Raw genomic sequence first — 18,821 nt, 5'->3', positions numbered from 1 at the left:
CACCCTATTCTTTGTTTCCCTTCTTTAAAATTTAATATCTATGTTTACATATGTATAATAATTTTTTTTGAGGATATACTGAGTCCGTAAGGGCTACCCTCAATGGGGGGGGGGGCAGTTTACTATTATTATTTTATTATTCCCTCCCAGGGGAAAAGATCTGAATTCAACACTGATTATGATTCAATTCAGTTTCTGTGAATCGAAAGTCTCTGGAAGTAAATCTCATCCTCAGCAACAGCTCAACAGTGAAGTCAAATATAATGTACTGTATATTCTTCTTCATTCTATTTGGCGGGATGATAATGGTTCAGTTGTGACGCTGTGAATCGGAAATGTCTCAAAGCAGATCTCACCTTGAGCAGCAGCTGCACCAGTGCAGGCACAGACGTGCAGCCCTCTGCATTCCATTTGGCGAGGTTACCGCCTGACTGTACAAGAGCCGCCTGCAGGAAACTGCCGGCCACAGTGCACGCAATGCCGCGCAGCTGGGGGTCGGCATGTCCCGCAAACAGCAGCACGTCGCTGAGTGCCTGGCTGCCGTTATTGCCGCTGCGGTCCAGGCTGAGCAGCAGTGTGCGAGGCGCGAGGCGCAGCAGGCTAGCCACACAGCTCAGTGCCAGCGCCTTCACGCTCACACGCACAGAACTGTCGGGTGTCGTGATACCGGGGACGCCTGTCAGCAGGAACGATGCTGCCAGGTGCCTTGCACAGTACTCCAGTGGCACAGCCGCGTCCGTGAATGTGCCGATGTCACACACCTGATATGGCACTGAAGCTGCAGGTGACAGTGGCACCTGGTTCACTTCTTCGTCACTCTGTGCTGAGAGCTGCGGTGTGATGACAGAGCGGGTGGGGCTGTCTTCCTGGTCTGTAATACCCAAAGGAGCAGACACGAAATAGTCACTTGAAAGAGAAGCTGCACTGAAGCCACTTTCCCCACTACAAACATCACGGAATTTATTGGGACCCAACTGAATCGATTTTGTTCAGAATCTTTCTACTAATTTGAGCTACAGCTAGGGTCTCGTGAAAGTGGTTTTACTTCTAATGAGAATTTATTTGATGTAGCGATGAATTTTCAGGGAAGCAAGGGAGGTCGTGCCTTCCCTAATATTTTACCAGAACACATATGAAAGTATTAATTCCAGCTGAATTAACATCATAGACAAGTTATAGCAAATGACGGGCTTTTCCCTCTTATACAGGGTGTATCTAAATTGGTGTCAAATATTTAGGGGACGTGTTCTTAACATCAAAACAATTAAAAAAGTTAATAAGAACATGGGTCTGAAAACCATTCGTTAGGGAGTTATTAAAGGATTTGTCCCTTCATTGACCGCCGATTGTTTGATGGTTTTTTGTTTGTTTGTATTTTATAGAGCGAAGAAATCAGAAGAAAATGTGTTCTGTGAGTGAACAGAACGAAATGATTTGCATCATTTAATTGATGATGTGCTTCTGGGCGTCATCCAACGAATGTGTTTTAACACGATGCTGCTCCAGCTCATTTCAGTCTGATAGTTCGTAATTTTTTTAATGATCAATTTCCCCAAAGATGGATTGGTCGAAGGGGATTCATTGCATGGCCTGCTCGATCGCCTGATTTGAATCCAATGGATTTCTTCGTCTGGGGACATTTAAAGTCCCTGGTTTATGCGACTCCTGTACTTAATGTTGATATTCTGAGAGCGTATCCAAATGGATTTCACGAAATACGAAACACTCCAGGAATTTTCAACAGAGTACGCCAGTGCATGTAACGCAGGTTTAGGGGACACATCGAATCAGGAGGAAGCCACTTCGAGCAATTTTTGTAACATTAAATTTTGTCTTGTAACTCTGAAATAAATTATTTTGAGACCAATGTTCATATGAACCTTTTGTAATGTTTTTGTGTTACGAACACATCTCCGAAATATTTGACACCAATTTAGATACACCCTGTATTAATTTTACTATTCAAAACGAGTAAGAAGCCGACATCATTCTGTTAGTAATACCCGCTTTGTATTGACAGTACAAATAATTCGTACCGAAAAAAAAAAACAGGTGGCATTGTAACCTGTACAATCAACATCAGGCAGACTGCAGTGTCTATGACAGAGCAGGAGAGCACAGAGAACAATATGACTCTCCTCCTTGGTAACCATGACAACAGCAGTTCAGCCAATAAGATAGCTGGTTAGTGGAGTGTTTGAATCTAACTTGAACCCGCGAAAGGAGACGAATTTGGAGAAATCCTACTCACTGCTGACAAGTGTACCACTAGTCTCGGCTGCTTTCGGCTACATTCGACTGTACTGGTAGGCTCTCTCTCACTTTCGCCCTGTTTCTTCTTTGTTGGCTTTAAAAAATCGCGTCATGTGGTGTTAGATTTCTCTCTCTGCGTAAAAGTTTTGTTTTATGTTGGCAGATTTTTTTTTTCTTGTTTGCGGATGTTTCTGTTAGTTTTTTCTTTTGTGTTACGAGATATACTTACTTATACTGGACAATATTGATAGTTTAGAAATAAATAAATTGATAGTTTTGTCTGTAGTTTCTTCTAGTAATAGTTGTGACCTATAGTCGCGACTCCTCCTCCTTGCTTACGTCTTAGGAAGTGAAGGCTCTATAAAGTCTATGTAGGTAGTATCGTTCGCCATTTTTGTTCTTTCGTTGCCGAGCTACCAGTCGAGGAATCTATTTGCCACACCGTTAAACATTATCATGTCGTAGCTCCTATGATAATAAATCAAACGCACTGTAATTCAGCAAAACTTTGTGCGGCAAATAACGTCCTCGTGTTCTTACCACAGTCTAGTATATACAGTCGCGAAGCTCAATACGTAGTAAATATGCAAACATTAGATAGTTGCTCACCATTAGGATCGCTAATATCGCCTCATTACAGGCAATGCAAAATAGTACCGTCACAGTCTATTTTTTCTAGCACCCTCAAAACTCAAGCTTCGTGACTGTATATAGTAGACTGTGTGCTTACTGTGAACGCCAACGAAAGAGCCAAAATGGCGGGCGATTATATTACGTATTTATCGAGCCTTAGGAAATGCATAATATCTTCATCAGCGAATCACAAGACGCAATGTTTAAATGTAGCCGACCTGCAACGTGATTGGCTGCCAGAAATTAGAACGACAGGACTATAATTGATCGGTTTACGAAGGGAGAGGATTTTCAGTGAATTTGCTGTACAAGTATATAATAGTAATGAGATAAGTGACAGATCCTATATTTTTTATACATAAAATACAACTTCTTCTCAGTCAGTCTTGCCTTCCTCAAATTTCGCAACTGGTTTGATGTCTGAGCTTGTGGGGTAGGCACAAGACGGAGATGGTCCACTGGGATGTAAGAACTTCTGAAGGTAATACACTCCCACCCCACCATTGGTCATAATCAGGAGCAACAGATGCTGATATGTACGCACCCGGCATCTCTGGAATGTGGATACGAGAATATTCCTCAGCAAGCTCCTCGTAGCGAGTGTCGTCATCTGGGACAGAGCTGCGGCTGTCATCTTCAAATGCACTGGCCTCCCCCACCCACTTCTCTATGGCCTGCAGGTCGGTATCAACATCCAGCAAGGCACTCTCGTCGCCCAGGGACAGTGAGGGTGCCACACTCATCTGACCTGTCAAAAAGAGAAGACAGATTGTTTCCACATAAAATAATATTAAAAGAAATGACATAATTATCACCAAGAAGAAAATCGTGAAAAGTTTATGACAATATTAGAATGGAGGGCTGCAAAAGGGTATCTGTCGAATACAGGGAGGAGAGCCATTAATCCTTCCCATTGAAGGCTTTAAGGAACCAACCTGGACAAATACCCAACGTCCCATCCCTACCTTCCCATGGTGCAGCTGTTAGTAAGCATAATTTTACGAGCTGAACTAAAGGGAGGGGCTACTCATCCATTAGCACTGGTCAGCTTGATGAGTTAATGACTGAATTTGGTATAATTTTCCTCTATTCAATACCTAATTCCCTCTTTACCCTTTCCTATCCAGTCCTCTGACTGAGCTCTTACTTTCTTCGACCCTGACGGCATTAGAGCATTCGAGGCCTAGGGGTTCATTTCACTTTCCTTCCTCCTCTTTCTACTTTTCTGTTCCTAGTGCTGACCTGCTATGGCACTAAAATCGTCCTCCAGTGGCTTAAGGAGGGAAAGCTGGTGATCAACAAGATCTCCCAGCTAGGTCCAATGGACCCGTCGACCAACAGCAGGTGTGGTCCTCCAGACATTCTGGGGGTTGTGTGTGGACGAAGTAGCCACCAAAACGTTAAAATATGGTGTTCACTTAAATCGGCTACAACTTGCCATTTTCACTCCAATATGAAATGAGTACCAGTAAGGTAAAATTATCCAGAGGTAAAATAGTCCCCCAATTTGGATCTCCGGGCGGGGACTACTTTAATGGTACAGAATCCACAGTTAATTCCCGATTTACCACGAAAATCGTCTGTAGCTGCATTTAGATTGGCAACAGGCCATGATTGTTTGGCCAAACACCTACATAGAATTGGAATATATCAGTCCCCTAACTCCCCATTGTGCAACTCAAACCAAGAAATGGATTCGGAACATCTCAAAATCTGTGCTTCAGTGGCTGGCTAGCCATGATTTTATAATAGTATTTAAGATTTTATAATAGTATTAAGTTTTTTGACTTGTTCCATATTCTAGCTGTAAAGCAATGTATGAATACCATGGAATGTTAATAAATACAATACAATACAATATCTTTGAAAAATATTGGAGTGCAAGAGGTCAAATGACTTTATTGTCAAACGCCTGGCATTAGAAAACAACAACAACATATTAGAATGGAGAACATAATACAACTGCTCCAAAAGTCACTACTGATTTCTGTAACAGTTGAGGACTTGAAAGCAGCCACTGAAAAACCTTTTGAAGAAACATTAGGATCAGATACTGTGTGGAAAAGTTTAAGTGTTCTATTCGAAGATCGTCATTAGCAATGTGTCAGTGCAGGAACAAAACTATTTGGAAAACAATAAGTACTGGTAATTACTTTTGACCCATCCTGTATATTTGGCTCTATTTTTATCTACAATGTCATTTTTATGCTTCACAACAGCCTGCAAGAAGGCTTTCACGACCATTGCTCTGCCCATAAAATATGTTGTTGTTGTTCTCCAATGACACTGGGGATTACTTGATCTGCATCATTTTCCCCCTAGCTTCCCAATATAATGAAGTCAGACCATTGCCTGTCAGTCCTTTACAATTTTCCAGATGGTATTTATTCAATATGGCATGTTTGGGTTCAACCACACAGAAAAAATATTTGTGTCACACCATTTGAAGAGTTAGAAAATATTATAATGAAGTGTATTATAAATAATAATTGTAGGTCTAATTAAATGGTTATAATAAAGTTTGGTATATAACACATGTTGGTACCACTTATTTTAGCCTTTCCTTCCCATATTATGCAAATCCCCTTTTAAGGAAAACTGCTATTTAAGGAACAAAAGGTAATCCCAAGAGATTAGTTAAAAAAGGAGTTCTACTGTAACTGGGTTGTATTTTAACGAGATAGTTTCTTTAATTTAGATCATACTTAAATACAACATGGAGTTAAAAAATATAATTGTATTTATTAATTTTTAAAATGTATAGTAGTCTAGATGGCCTAAATAAAAATGAAAGCTTTAACTCATTAGTTATTAAAATTATCTGAAAGAAATACATTCAAATTGAAATAATTGTAGCCATTAGTAGAGAAAATAATTAACGAATTTGGAAAACTCATTCTATAAATCAGACATAATGAAATGAGGGCGTGGAACAGATTTCTATGTTATTTTTCATAATTGCTGTTCTTCTGTCTGTCAAATTAAATTATACTTACTGAACAATCATTCAACTGTTTCTTAGAGCCTAAATATATCTTAACAGTGGTTGATCAAATTCTTGGACTTTAAGTTTATTAACAGTGAAGTTGTTAACAGTCAAGTCCAAGACGACATAATGAGCAATGTGATCTATTTACAATCTAAATTACTTATACATTCGCATTTAAATTACAAACACACATTTTTATATCGCAAAGTATAGAAATCTATAATTTTAAATAGATTAAAATGCAATAAAACATGATTAATTATAACGAATACTGAAAATCCATAAATATTTTTTAGTTATCATGGCCATTCCAGTAACTCACCATCTTTATGTATTAATTTAAAAATACATAAATGAGAAAAAGAGCAAACTTAAGTCCTTGTTTTAAGTCATTATGCAAGGACTGTAGAGATTACAGTAAAACCTCTATCATTTTAAAGGAAATTCTCGAAAATAGTAATAAAGAAATGGCCTCATAAAACACTTAAAAAATATATTAATACAGAATCGATCTATTTCGATTTTCAGCTTTTTCTTTCGAAATACAGTTCCTGATATTCGTCTGTTTCGTTGGGACTTTGCATTTAAAAGAAAACAACATCCTTACCACTTTGAAAACCGTACCTGTGGCCCTTCCATCAATGTTGTGCGTGTAGAAAAAAGTTTTCTCTTTCTGCAACGCAGCATAATCTTTGGCAAAGTTTGGCATTGGTTTGTAGTCTTCCTCTTCTTCACTGCTACCAATCTCATCTCGTTCATCACAAAAGTTGAAGATGCTCGAAACCCCTCATGAGACGAATAATAATATGAAAAATAATAATGAATGAGAACACTATCGATAATATTACTGATCTGGATGAAGCAAAACAAACACAATGCCGCGAGATGACACTCAACACAGTGGAGTACAAAGTACTGTATACCGACAACTCGAGGATTTGGGAACACGATGTAACTTATCATTCCATTACTGCTCCACAAAATTGCGACAATCAGACAATCACCTTGCCACATCAGCTGGTTGCATGGGGTTGAAGGGATGACAGAAAACAACAAAAGGACAATTTGGTCTCTGTTACGATTCTGTACTGTATACATGAATTTTACAGTGCAAAGCAAAGTTGGTGTCTTTCCATTGATCTCAGCTATGACCTGACCCAAAAATTACAGCATGTCCATAATGCCTGTGTTTGGCTTATATGTAATATCTGTCTCTATGATCATATCGCACCGTCTTTCAAGTAATTGTCTTGGCTCCGGCTGGCTGACAGACGCAGTTTGCATTGCCTTCCTCTTCTCTATCAGATTTTGCACACATCAACCCCTGAATACCTTGCATCACGATTTCATAATCTATCCACACATCATAATCTGTATACCCGGTCACAACACGACACTCTATTGTCAATCCCTCTCCACAGAACGTCTGCATATTCTTCGTCTTTTACAATAAACACTATCCGTTCTTGGAAATCATTACAGATGTTAGGGTCTGCCTGACCTTGAACGCTTTCAAGTCCAAACTGAAACATCTTATTTTAGAACGCACAGTGTCCAGGGTATATATTACAATAAATGTAACTACAGAATATGTATGATAAGAACTTTCTTGTGTTAAATTTTAACGTACCTTGTTAACATGTTTCGACCTATTTTCGGTCATCTTCGGAACTGGTCGTTGTTGCTGTTGGCACCTCTTGTTTCCTATGTGGGTGCGTTCGTAGTGTAGAGTCAAAGAGTGTGTGTGTTTTGAAATTGAGTTGTGTGTTGAGAATATCGTTGGGGTGTGTTTTCGTGTGTCTGTATATTTCATATTGTTCTAGTGTGTTGAGTTTCTGGCTTTTTGGTTGGATGTGCAGTATTTCCATGTCTGTGTTGATGTCTCTGTGAGTGTGGTTGGCATTTGTGATGTGTTCTGCATATGTGGAGGTGTTTTGTAATTTTGTTATGGCTGTGATGTGCTCTTTGTAACGTGTTTGAAATGATCTGCCTGTCTGTCCTATGTAGAAGTTGTTGCAGGCGTTACATTTGAGTTTGTATATGCCTGTGTGGTTGTATTTGTAAGAGGCACCAAGACCAACAACGACCAGTTCCGAAGATGACCGAAAATAGGTCGAAACATGTTCACAAGGTACGTTAATATTTAACACAAGAAAGTTCTTATCATACATATTCCGAAGTGATACAGTATTAAAAGTTCTGTAATCAAGATGTAAAATGTAACTAGTTTATAAAGTAATCATATAATTTAACTTGTCATCTAGTTTAAGTAAGTATGTAAGTTCGATAATCCTCTGGCTTATGCATATTTTTCTGTTTCGATTTCGTCTTAGGTATATTTATAAATTTCTTTTGTATTAACATTCTACTGTTATGTGAAGGAGAAGGGCTCATGGCTGTAACTCTCCCAGAAAAAATAAAGCATTATTATTATTATTATTATTATTATTATTATTATTATTATTATTATTATTATTAGGCAGCCTGGTGGGCACAGTTGGTATAGCACTGGCCTTCTATGCCCAAGGTTGCGGGTTCGATCCTGGGCCAGGTCGATGGCATTTAAGTGTGCTTAAATGCGATAGGCTCATTCAGTAGATTTACTGGCATGTAAAAGAACTCCTGCAGGACAAAATTCCGGCACACCGGTGACGCTGATATAACCTCGGCAATTGCGAGTGTCGTTAAATAAAACATACTGTATTTGCTCGCGTAATTTTCGCACGTTTTAACCTATTTTGGCTGTTAGAAAAATTAGAGTGCGTAAAATATGCGAATTTTTTAAATTAGACTCCTTGATCTGGGTTTTATTCAAGTATATAGTAAACTAATTAAGAATAAGTACTTTTCTCACCTAAGACTACTGGTAATCTTGACTTATAAATAGTTAAACTGGGTATATGACAATCATAATGAATGCAAAGTACACACCAGACATAGCATTCTCAATAGGTAGTCTTTAATTGAGTACACTATATGAGTTTATAGGTCTATAGGTGGTTGATCGTTGGATTCTTCATGTTGCGGTGACAACTGCACGATATCTGTTAAACAGTAAAACTTGTCACAGTAACTGCCCTTAGGGGTAATTTACAAGGACAAGCATCAGTGTTGAAGTAACGTATTTAGAGTTTCCTTGTGAAGGGGTAGTTGAGTTGGTACTGCTCAATGAACAATGCCGTGGAATGCAAATATTGGCAATGGAATTTAGGGAAGGAAAATTCATACTACACTGAAAAAAAAAATTGTACGTAAAATGTGTGCGGAAAATACACGGAGCAAAATTAAAGTTCAAAATAATCCTTTAAAATTTAGGGTCGTAAAATACGCGGTGGCGCAAAGTACGCGAGCAGATACGGTAATATTTTACTACTTACTTACTAACAAATGGCTTTTAAGGAACCCGAAGGTTCATTGCCACCCTCACATAAGCCCGCCATCGGTCCCTATCCTGAGCAAGATTAATCCAGTCTCTATCATCATACCCCACCTCCCTCAAATCCATTTTAATATTATCCTCCCATCTACGTCTCGGCCTCCCTAAAGTTCTTTTTCCCTCCGGTCTCCCAACTAACACTCTATATGCATTTCTGGATTCGCCCATACGTGCTACATGCCCTGCCCATCTCAAACGTCTGGATTTAATGTTCCTAATTATGTCAGATGAAGAATACAATGCGTGCAGCTCTGTGTTGTGTAACTTTCTCCATTCTCCTGTAACTTCATCCCGCTTAGCCCCAAATATTTTCCTAAGAACCTTATTCTCAAACACCCTTAACCTATGTTCCTCTAACAGAGTGAGAGTCCAAGTTTCACAACCATACAGAAGAACCGATAATATAACTGTTTTATAAATTCTAACTTTCAGATTTCTGGACAGCAGACTGGATGATAAGAGCTTCTCAACCGAATAATAACAGGCATTTCCCATATTTATTCTGCGTTTAATTTCCTCCCGAGTGTCATTTATATTTGTTACTGTTGCTCCAAGATATTTGAATTTTTCCACCTCTTCGAAGGATAAATCTCCAATTTTTATATTTCCATTTTGTACAATATTCTGGTCACGAGACATAATCATATACTTTGTCTTTTCGGGATTTACTTCCAAACCGATCGCTCTACTTGCTTCAAGTAAAATTTCCGTGTTTTCCCTAATCGTTTGTGTATTTTCTCCTAACATATTCACGTCATCCGCATAGACAAGAAGCTGATGTAACCCGTTCAATTCCAAACCCTGCCTGTTATCCTGAACTTTTCTAATGGCATATTCTAGAGCGAAGTTACAAAGTAAAGGTGATAGTGCATCTCCCTGCTTTAGCCCGCAGTGAATTGGAAAAGCATCAGACAGAAACTGACCTATACGGACTCTGCTGTATGTTTCACTGAGACACATTTTAATTAATCGAACTAGTTTCTTGGGAATACCAAATTCAATAAGAACATCATATAATACTTCCCTCTTAACCGAGTCATATGCCTTTGTGAAATCTATGAATAACTGATGTACTGTACCCTTATACTCCCATTTTTTCTCCATTATCTGTCGAATACTATTTTATTACTATTATTATTATTATTATTATTATTATTATTATTATTATTATTTCTTCTGTCTGATGTACCCTTTCAGTATCCACTAAGGAGTGACTGTTAGCAGACCTTTCTTACAGTTTAATCTTAACGCTAGTGAAGAAAATAAATCTGCACTTTCATTTCTAATGAGAAATGATGTGATTACTTAGTTTACCCTGAGTTTCTATGAAATGGTCCTCCAATATTTTGTCGAACAACGAATTTTTTTTCTTGGAATTTATATTCTAAAGATAAAATCATACAAGAAATGTATTCACAAGTTTCAGAGACATTGTCCAGGGTGTAATGTACTGTCAATATCGTATACTGTATGATTATTCTGAAAATGGCGTAGTTCTACAGTGGCTGCAAAGAAAGATGCGACTTCTGAGCCCTATTTCACGAAAGTACAAATTACAAATTACAAATTACAGGCGAAAAAAGTTACAAATTTACAAATGTGGTAGGTTGCTAGACTCGCTCTTGGTCATCAATGCCTCATTTCCTGCCTTTTTTTTAGGGTTCATGTTGGGTTTTTTCAGCTACTGTAACAGTCTACGGTTGCAAGAATCACCATACATTGCACCAACAAACATTCTTCTACTTTAAGTTGCCCACACCTACCGACAGGGACACTGAGGTTGGATTACTAAGACATGCTGTAGAGACAAGACAGGATATTTTATAAGACAAACAGATGTTGGAAACGACGGAGGCAAACACCATTGGAAAAGTAAGACAATACTTGACAAATTGAGACGTCAAGCTTCAGACAGAAATGGCAAAATTCTACCAAGGGAATGGATTAACAGACAAAGATAAGAAAGGGACATTCACATATAAAGAATGACAGAAGGTAGGATTTTACAATACTTAGGGACAACACACCAGAAGAAAAACGAAGCCCTGGAAGACCAAAGCAAGATGAACTCACACCCTAAACAGACACAGTACCTATACAGGGTTAGTTAAAAGTCCCGCACCACCTAAATAAATTTTGAAGCATGTGGTTTAGTAACATGAAACTTGGTATGTGAGGAACTAAGAACTCAATAATGGTATTACCGAGTTTTTTCTACTTCCGGTTTAACCGGATGTGACTCCAACTCTCTTATTTTAAATGGAACACCCAATATATTTTTCAATTTTTGAATTGTGCTCATTAAGAGTTTTTCAAAAAGTACCCACACTTGATAGGGCTTATGTACAAATTCAGAGTCAAGAAAACAGAAAAGTGTATCGAATATTAAAATAATAAAATACGCCTTCCTTAATAAAAACAAAACAAAGCTAGCTCACCTTCTAAATTCTGTGTTCAAATTGGTAGCCCTCAGCTGCTTGACAATGTGTCACTCGATCATAGAAACTATTTAAGGAATGATTTAACTAGGCTTTAGAAATATCTTGCACCATTTCCATTATTTGATGCTCCAGATCTTCTAAGTTGTTGGCTCTTCTCGATATACTGCTGACTTCAAATGGCCCCACAAAAAGAAGTCCAAAGGCGACAAATCTGGGGATCTAGCTGGCCACTCTATGTGACATCTCCTACAAATCCATCATTGTGGAAAACCTGGTCTAAATGCTCACGAACATTCTGTCTATACTGAGCTGGAGCTCTATCTTGTTGGGAACAGATGCCATCTCTGGGTAGACGATGGTTGGCTGGATGTGGAAACAAGTTTGCAATGGCCGGTATTACTTGACTTTGGAGCAAATCTAAGTATCTATTAGAATTTAGCGTTTCTCTAAATAAGAAAGAAGCAATAATATGGCCACCAATCAAACTAGCCCAAACATTAAGTTACTGCATGTGGTTCTCCTCCATTGATTGTGGATTTACGTCTGACCAGTATCGGCAATTGTGTCGGTAATACCATTATTGAGTTCTTAGTATATGGTTATCCCCACATACTAAGTTTCATGTCACTGAACCACATGCTTCAAAAGTTATTTAGGTGGTGCAGGACTTTTAACTAACCATATATATAAGATGAAAATGAACTGGGTAAATCTGTAAGAACGATACAAACAGAAATTATAGATAAAGGTTTCACTGTACATACTTTCTGCATAAAGGTAGTCTGATATGGAGGACTCACTGAGGGAGCGCTGTGTGAGCTTGTCCTGGCCGTCGTCAGTAGGCTGGATGCGGCTGCGAGTCACACCTTGCTCTGACAGCAGGACGGGCACCAGGTCGGGCGGTGGGGCCTGCAGTAGCTGGTGCAAGGTCTCGAGTGCAGCATTCACCACGTTGTGGTCGCCATGTTGTGTGTAATGCAGGCACAGCTCGTACACCTGAATCATGCGGTCCACAGCCAGCGGCGCGCCCTGGTGACTCCTGCGCACCCCAAAGCTGCCTTGCATCTCCTCCTCCTCGCCCTCACCCATAGAGACGTGCGGGAACACGTTGCGCAGGCAGCCCAACACACCCAGCACTGTGGACACTGACTGGCCCTCCCGGATGGGCACCACACAATCTGCAACGAAAATACACGCACGTAAGTCAGACTTACTTCCTTCCAAATGGCTTTTAGAGAACCCAGAGGTTCATTGCCGCCCTCACGAAAGCCCGCCATTGGTCCCTATCCTGAGTAAGATTAATCCAGTCCCTAGCATTATATCCCACCTCTCTCAAATTAATTTTAATATTATCCTCCCATCTATGTCTCTTTAAAACGTTTCAGTAAAGAAATCATGCAGATATTTAATTTATTTATTTTACATTTTATAATGTAAATGCTTTATGATTGTAAAAAAAATTACGCAAATTTGATATTATTTTCACAGGTAATTATTAGCGATTTTAATATTACGAATAATAAGATACATTAAAGATTATATATTACAGTTATATGAACTCTAATAAATACAATAAAATTATTAAAGAAATTACTAATAGTCAGACATGTTTCGGAGATGCTTCTCCATCTTCAAGGACTATTTACCACGACAGATGGTTCAGGTGATCAAACCGCGTTGTTGCTTGGCTTAAAGGAGACTGTCTATGAACACTGTATAATTGACCTAACACATGTGTGTTTTATCTTTAAATATGAAAACAGCTAGTGAAGAAAAATGGTCAATTTTTACTACAACGTGCGTCTTAAATCGTCAGTCTCCTTTAAGCCAAGCAACAACGCGATTCGATCACCTGAACCATCCGTCGTGGTAAATAGTCACTGAAGATGGAGAAGCATCTCCGAAACATGTCTGACTATAACTAATTTCTTTAATAATTTTATTGTATTTATTAGTGTTCATATAACTGTAATATATAATCTTTAATATATCTTATCAAATATATAAACACTGTATAATTGACCTAACATGTGTGTTTTATCTTTAAATATTATGAATAATGTTTTATAAAGTGTAATGTATGTATATTAAGCATGAAAAGTTTTGTTCATTTAGCTTCTATAGTAATCGAGATGTAAAAAAATGAATTTCATTAAATTTTAACAGGCCAATGGAGTACCTCCCTCTCTTAACCCTTAACTAGAAACATAGGTATGTGAGATCCTGGTGGAATTAAAATCTTTAAAATCTTTTTTGTTGATAATACTGCTCATGCACGATATTCATTGTTTACAGTACCTTCTTGTCAAGATGTCATTTGTATGATATCACCATTGTTGTCATAATAATTATAAACACAGATGGTATATTATCGATTTCTTGGAAGTCTACCGGTCTGGGAGACCTGGTGTTTCTAATTAGATGTGTTTTCTGTGGCATGGTGTCAGACCCAGTGTTTCTGTGTGTCAATGTTTTGGAAGAATTTATGTTAGTTCCATTCTAAGGTAAGATAGATACTTTTGACCCTTTCATATTTTTGTAGAATTGTGTATTCAGAATGTAAATTGTTCATACAACAATTTCGACAAAACTCGAAGAGCAATTTTCACGTGTAATATTCTGCTACATTAATTTGTGAGGCTAGTTTACTGTATATATAGGGGATATGATATTAATACAGACCACTTCTTGCTAATCTCTAAATTTAATATGCCCCCAAAATGGTACAGAAGTAAAACAAAATTATATCAGAAAGAAGAGGTATACAAAATCAACCTATTAGAAGACATGAGTATCCGACAACTCTATCAGAATAGAATAGCCCTACAAGTAGTGGAAACACCTATGAGTTTAAATGTAAATGAAGAATGGCAATTATTGAAAACTATTCTAACACAGGCTGCGTCAGAAGCCCTAGGTAAACGAAAGAAAAGACGTACTAGAAGAGGACTTAACATTTGGAACGACGAATTAGCAACAATAATAAAAGACAAAAAAGATGCATACTTATTATATATTTCCCACCCCACGGATGAAAATCGCATTAAATATAACAGACTCTCTGCAGTTGCAAAGAGAGAAATAAGGAAAATTAAAAGAGAAAGCTGGGATAAATTTGTAAATAATAATATTGAGTATGATATTAATGGCAGACAAGCTAAAGCATACAAGATTATGAAAGAACTAAATAAAGAAGAAAAAGATACTATAAACTGGAACCCCATTTCTGAGATACAATGGCTAGATTTTTACCAATATTTATGGACTAGTAAGGATGATGAAGAAAACATACAAACGGCTACATACAATGAATATGTGGACCCAATTTCAATAGATGAATTGAATAATGCTCTCCAAACAACCAGAAACAGAAAATCGCCGGGATCAGATGGTTTAAATCTGGAATTGTTTAAATATGCGCCACAATGCTTTTTACAAAGATTTTTAAGTTTTTTAAATATATGTTGGAAGTTTGGTCACATACTAGAAGAATGGAATATAGCACTAATTACTCCCATTTTTAAAAAAAGGGAACAGGAAGAATTGTGAAAATTACAGAGGGATTAGCCTTCTTAACTCAGGCTATAAAATATATGCCAAGATTATCTCTCAAAGACTAAACAAAATTGCAGAAGTGCTATTAGCAGAAGAACAGAGTGGGTTCCGCAAAAACAGATCATGTATTGATAATATCTTCGCCATAACGCAGATTATAGAAAAACATGTCGAATTTAATATTCCCACATATATGGCTTTCATAGACTTTGAGAAAGCATTTGATATGATTAGCAGAACAAAATTGTGGATGATATTAAAAAAGAAAGGAATTCCTGAGCATCTAATAAGGGTGATACAAAGTATGTACAAAAATACAAAAATCAAAATGAATATCAACAAGATTACCACCAACTTGCGAGAAGTTAACCAAGGGGTCAGACAAGGGTGTCCCTTATCACCTACTCTTTTTAATTTGTACCTAGACGAAGCCGTAAGAGAATGGCAGAACAATTTAAAAACACATTATTTTATAGATAATATCATTTTAGATTACTTACTTTTCGCAGACGACCAGTTGGTGTTGGCTGATTCTGAAGACAACCTACAGAGAGCAGTCCATCTGTTGAGAATTGTTGCTAATAACTACAATCTAAAAATATCACACAGGAAAACTAAAGTATTTGGCTTCTGCGGAAATAATACAATAAGAACTAAAATTGTAATAGAGGATAAGATGATTGAACAAGTAAATTCTTTTACTTACCTTGGATGCGATCTCTCTTACATATCCTCCACAGACGTAGAAAACAAGTTAAATAAATTTTTAAGACTTATTGGTACAATTAAACGTACACTCATAAATAAAGTCGACAGAAAAACTGTACTCAAATTTTACAAGACACTGGCAATTCCGACATTGTTATATGGTTCAGAAACGTGGATTCTGACTAGAGCCCAACAGAGAAGAATTGAGGCCGCCGAGATGAGACTCTTAAGGCCACTAACAGGATTTAGACAACAGGACCATAAGAGAAACGAAGATATACGTCGAGAACTGAATATCGAGAGTGTAATAAGCATAATTGAAAAATATAGAAATAATTGGTACGACCATATAACAAGAATGCCCAACGACAGGATACCTTTCAGAACATGGTGTTATAGACCTACACGAAGAAGACGAGTGGGAAGACCAAAGAGACGTTGGAGAGACCAGTTTGATGGATAAAATTCTGGAGGCGGAACAGGCCATTGGCCTAAACCTTGAAGTTATTGATGATGATGAGTTTACTGTAGATATGTTCATTATATGGCATATGCCATTTCATTTTTCACAACTTTGAGTTTAAAATTGAATTGCATTCATACATTGTTAATTTTCTGAAAGTGTACTATTTTTTTTGCAACTTGGTCTGAGAAACCAGACGTTTCTAATTAAAGATTAAAAAAATGTTTCTAGTATAGTCGCGACGCTGTTATTCCCAGTGTGACTCCTCCTCTTTGTTTACGTCTTACGAAGTCAAGGCTCTATAAAGTCTAGGTAGATAGTATAGTTCGCCATTTTTGCTCTTTCGTTGCCGAGCTACCATACGAGGAATCTATTTGCCACACCGTTAAACATTATCATGTCGTAGCTCCCATGATAATAAATCAAACGCAATGTAATTCAGCAAATAATTGAGCGGCAAATGAAGTCCTCATGTGCTTTCTGTGAACGCAAACGAAAGAGCCAAAATGGCGGGCGATTATATTAAGTATTTATCGAGCCTTAGGAAATGAATAACTTCTTCATCAGCGAATCACAAGACGCACACATTTAAATGTAGCCGACCTGCAACGTGATTGGCTGCCGGAAATTAGAGCACCGGGACTATAGCTATAAAATCTTGAGTTTTTATATGAACATAAGCCAACTATAGAACAAGCCATGGTAGGCCAGATGTGGTCCATGGGCTGTAACTTTGGGACCCTGATATCTTGTCATGGAACTAACCAAGCAGAGTGTTGAGGATGTACGAGAGGAAGACATGGGGCTTCCTGCAATGCAGACAGACAGTGAGGATGCTGGCAGCAGCCGTGCGGCGCACAACGGCCGAGCTGGATGACAGATTCTGCAGGAACGCCTTCAGTAGCCCCTGCAACACATCAAAATGTCATGCTTCGTTAACAGGAATGGCTATACAACACCTTTACTTAAGTTTCAGACGAAATTACCGTCTTTACTAGCGTAATTTTCCGTGATCTGCATACAGATGCATCTGTCTGAGGGAGCTGCATTAATGCCAGGACAGAGGGGCTTTCAAAGCGAACTCAGGCCTGGGTGATGTGCAGCTGAATCGATAGATGACACCAAACAGTGAATCACGATACCTACAGTAGCGGTAGCAAGTGCTAGAAATTGGAACTCGCTACCAGTGATGTAAGGGGTTGTTGGACAATAACTTCATTTAGGTCAATTTTTTTTTAGTAGGTTATTTTACGACGCTTTATCAACATCTTTGGTTATTTAGCGTCTGAATGAGATAAAGGTGATAATGCCGGTGAAATGAGTCCGGGGTCCAGCACCGAAAATTACCCAGCATTTGCTCATATTGGGTTGAGGGAAAACCCCGGAAAAACCTCAACCAGGTAACTTGCCCCGACCGGGAATCGAACCCGGGCCACCTGGTTTTGCGGCCAGATGCACTGACCGTTACTCCACAGGTGTGGACATTTAGGTCAAAATTACATAAATTCTTACTTAACAAATTAACTGCTCATTAATATTTATTACATATTATAATGAAACTAACATCTATCCATTCCTATTATTATCATTAATTTCTCTAAATAGATTTACAAAACCTCTAATGGCAATTACATTAATATTCTCATTATAGAAATATATTTTAGATTTATATGGTATATAATTTTTTTTTCTCCCTGTAACATAGTCCTAGTAAGCTTATATTAAATTAATTTTCATCATTTTACTAGATATCTCAAACTTCAAATTAATTATAATTGATTGAATTAAATTAGCTCATAAATTAAGTTACTACTTTACCTTATAGGTTTATCTAAATTTAATATGTAGTCTACTAGTCGTTAACTTAACTGAAGAATATTGCTGGAGAACCTTTTAAGTGTAGTGTAAATATTCGTAATTTAAATATGTATTGTATTGATTAAGGCTGGTTGAGTGGAAGAGAAGGCCTTATGGCCTTAACTCTGCCAGCGAAAATAAAACATAATAATAATAATAATAATAATAATAATAATAATAATAATAATAATAATTATTATTATTATTATTATTACAGTAACGCGATCTTCAGGTCAGTATAAGATGCAGCAGGATATAGCATCGTGATCTGCATAGAGATGGCATCGATCTAAGGAGTAATTTCCCTCCTTCCCCCAAGATTTTAGGGCATATTTTTTTATTTTCCTTGCATAAGTCCTCCTCTATTAACATTTAAAAAAAAAGTAAGCATACTCTTTCCCTTCGGGGTCTTTACTGAATATTTAAAGTATCGTAAAACTACGTATGAAAAACCTAAAGTCCCTATCACGTCCTTCTTACAGTAAA

General features: G+C 37.6%; 1 protein-coding gene across 4 annotated transcripts in view; it reads right to left on the bottom strand.

Moving 5' to 3' along the window:
- The window catches only part of htt (huntingtin), a 113,693-nt gene that overhangs the window by 87,177 nt on the left and 7,695 nt on the right, over positions 1-18,821 (bottom strand). For 2 of the 4 annotated variants that reach the window (XM_069842622.1, XM_069842621.1), the window contains exons 5-9: positions 17,244-17,385; positions 12,553-12,930; positions 6,500-6,661; positions 3,431-3,634; positions 357-871 (exon numbers count right to left, since the gene is read on the bottom strand). In XM_069842622.1, the coding sequence (XP_069698723.1) occupies positions 357-871; positions 3,431-3,634; positions 6,500-6,661; positions 12,553-12,930; positions 17,244-17,385 (1,401 nt within the window). The remainder of the gene's footprint in view (positions 1-356; positions 872-3,430; positions 3,635-6,499; positions 6,662-12,552; positions 12,931-17,243; positions 17,386-18,821) is intronic. The other 2 variants (XM_069842623.1, XM_069842624.1) reach the window with 1 other exon arrangement.

This window comes from Periplaneta americana, chromosome 12 (assembly GCF_040183065.1).
Source record: "Periplaneta americana isolate PAMFEO1 chromosome 12, P.americana_PAMFEO1_priV1, whole genome shotgun sequence".
Classification (NCBI taxonomy): Eukaryota; Metazoa; Arthropoda; class Insecta; order Blattodea; family Blattidae; genus Periplaneta; species Periplaneta americana.
This window is presented reverse-complemented; position numbering and strand designations above follow the sequence as displayed.